The sequence below is a fragment of the Silene latifolia genome, unplaced genomic scaffold, assembly GCF_048544455.1.
Source record: "Silene latifolia isolate original U9 population unplaced genomic scaffold, ASM4854445v1 scaffold_79, whole genome shotgun sequence".
Lineage (NCBI taxonomy): Eukaryota > Viridiplantae > Streptophyta > Magnoliopsida > Caryophyllales > Caryophyllaceae > Silene > Silene latifolia.
The window spans coordinates 670,973-673,718 of NW_027413701.1; the positions used below are offsets into that span (position 1 = coordinate 670,973).

General features: G+C 40.3%; 1 protein-coding gene across 1 annotated transcript; it reads right to left on the reverse strand.

The window, feature by feature from the left end:
- Positions 1–859: 859 nt before the first annotated feature.
- LOC141640399 (uncharacterized) lies at positions 860–2,746 on the reverse strand. The gene has a single exon (XM_074449201.1). The coding sequence runs from the start codon at positions 2,656–2,658 to the stop codon at positions 1,210–1,212; it is 1,449 nt and encodes a 482-aa protein (XP_074305302.1). The 5' UTR covers positions 2,659–2,746; the 3' UTR covers positions 860–1,209.

Genomic DNA, 2,746 nt, shown 5'->3' on the forward strand with positions numbered 1-2,746 from the left:
ATTAAGTGTGATTTCCTTGTTACTTAATCTTGCCAAGTTCCTTAATTTACATGTTGTTGGGTTTATTAAGTGTGATTTCCTTGTAATCCCATATTGCAACAACTTGTTATTAGACTAATGAATGTGATTTCTTCTTGGTTTAATTAACATTTGAGAGATTAATTTGTGATTGCTCATTAATTGTGTTTTCATTGTGAGTAATTGCACCTATTAGATTCTTATTGCTTCATCTTCTTGTTAATTAATCTATATGTGTGATTTTCACTAGAGTAATTAATAAGTTGGGTCAATTACTAAGTGTGATTTCCTTGTGGTTGACTTCTAATTAAGGGAATTTTGAGAATTAATCTCACTAATAGAGTAATAGGGCAATAATATTAATTAGAAGGATTGATTGAGTGGTTTCATCAACTAAAGTGCCTCACTTTATTGAGTCGGATTAAGTTTTCCTTAAACTTGATAAATTTCCATCTTAAAACTTGTTGATTGATTACTTGTTGTTCACTCTTATTTGAATTTCATTTTGTCTTTGAAAACCAACCAAAACAACCCCCTTTTTACATACTTGTTAATTTGTCACAATTGTTCTAATTGCTCTCTTGATTTCACCATTGCAAAAACCCCCTTCTCTTGGGTTCGATCCCATTACTTGCTACTTACTTGTCTTATAATTAGTCTTGATTAGTACGTATTGTGGTATATAAATTGTTAATTTGGCCGTCTTAAATAGCGAAGTTTTAGGCGTGTCAATCATTAACATTAATCTTACTTCCTCTCCATTTTACTGATGTGTGTGGTCTGAAGGAACACCATATCATCTTAGTTGTCGCTAGTCTACTCTCGAACACTCTAATTCATAACATCGTAAGCATGATTTTGAAAATAGCACGGACATGGCTAGTATATATCCAGTTGCAAGCACTGGGCACATGAGTTTTATTTAGCATTACATAGCTCAATTAACTTACCAACTAGCTCTGTAAATTACACAAAACCCGAAGATTTAGACATACGATATGCTACATTTGAACCCGAATTCCAGCTGCAAATCACAATCCTGCCAGAATTTCTTCCCACCCTTACAGCATTTAGCAGTTCAAGCTGAGTACAGACTCTAATCATCGAGGAAGTGGAGTACAAATAAACATAGGCAATCGAAATTTACATCAATTCATAGGCGAATGCTCTTTGGATCCCCGACACTGAACATCATGATTCAGGAAGGAGGAGAGATTGCGGAAATGCTACACTTCCATTATTATCAGCTCCTTTGATGTTCAGAATCGAAGTGACCAAATTGTAAATTTGGACATTCTCAAAAGATGGCACCTTCCGTCCCCTCGCGAATTGAGGCCCATGAGCAATGAAAATGGTCCTCATGGAAAAGAAGGCGTTATCATACCCGTGTGCACCTCCACATTCCTGCTTGTTAGAATTCGTCATCTCTATCTTATAACCCTCTTCCGGAAGCCCAATTATAGGCGGAATTCTATAACTCTCAGCATAATGCAGTCTACTAGGAAGATCTTCCTTAAGATAAACCTTCAAACGCTTCCCATTATCAACCTTCCCGGACTGCAACCCCTCGTTCATCTTCGCCACAACATCCGCAGGAGAAATCCCCGAAGGAGGACGAATGGCAAGCAAAGGAGTATAAGACTGAACCCAATCAGCCGGAATTTCAACCCAAGGAGCCAAATCATCCAAAAAAATCAACTTCTTATCACAAGTACCAACCATACCATGATCACCAACCATAATAACAGTAACATCTTCAAACACTCCTCTCTTTTCCAACCCCTCAATCAACTTTCCCATCATTTGATCAATCCTAATAACCGCGTCTGTAATCTCCGGATCATCCGGCCCAACATGGTGACCCTGATGATCCGGGTCCTCAAAATACAATGTGATGAAAACAGGAATATCCTCAACTGGCAAATCAAAGTAACTAAGAACAGTATCAACCCTATCCTCAAAAGGCACAGACTTATTATAATTTTGACAAAAATCAGCAGGACAATCCCAAGAACCTTTCTTAACCTCGGAACCGGGCCAAAAGTAGGTTGCAGCTTTCTGACCATGGTTAGCCACAGTCTCCCACAATGGTTCACCAAGCCACCATTTGGGTTCATGGCTAGCCATTGAAAAACGATCACCAGTAACAGGATCAGTAAAATAATTGTTTATAATACCATGGTAAGAAGGGTACAGACCTGTGACAATGGAGTAATGATTAGGAAAGGTAAGAGTTGGGAAAACCGGGATTAAACCGGTTTCGGCTTCGGTCCCGTTGGTGATCAGCCTGTTGATATTGGGTAAATGAGCTTTGAATTGGTACCCGAACCGGAACCCATCAGAGGAAACAAGGAGGACTACTGGGTGTTTGAGCTTGGTGAGGGGGCGGCGATGAAATGCTGCATTGGCATTGGTGGGATCGGAATTGAGGGCGAAACCGAGAGCGAAAGCGGCAAGGGCGGTGAGGAGGAAGGCAATGAAGAGGAGGAGCTTGGTGGGGTGAGAGCGGGTAGAGGAGGGTGAAGAGTGAGTGTCAAATGAGAGGAGGGAAGTGGTGGAGTTTGGGAGATCATCTTTGGGTTGTGTTGGGAGATGATTGTGTTTGATAGTGGGGAGAAATCTAGGTGGATTTGACTCCATTGATGGAACTTGGAAAGATGAAGGATGAGTAATGGAGACTATGGAGATTGGAGAGTGGACTTGAGGCTTGTGATTAGTAGAAGTGGCA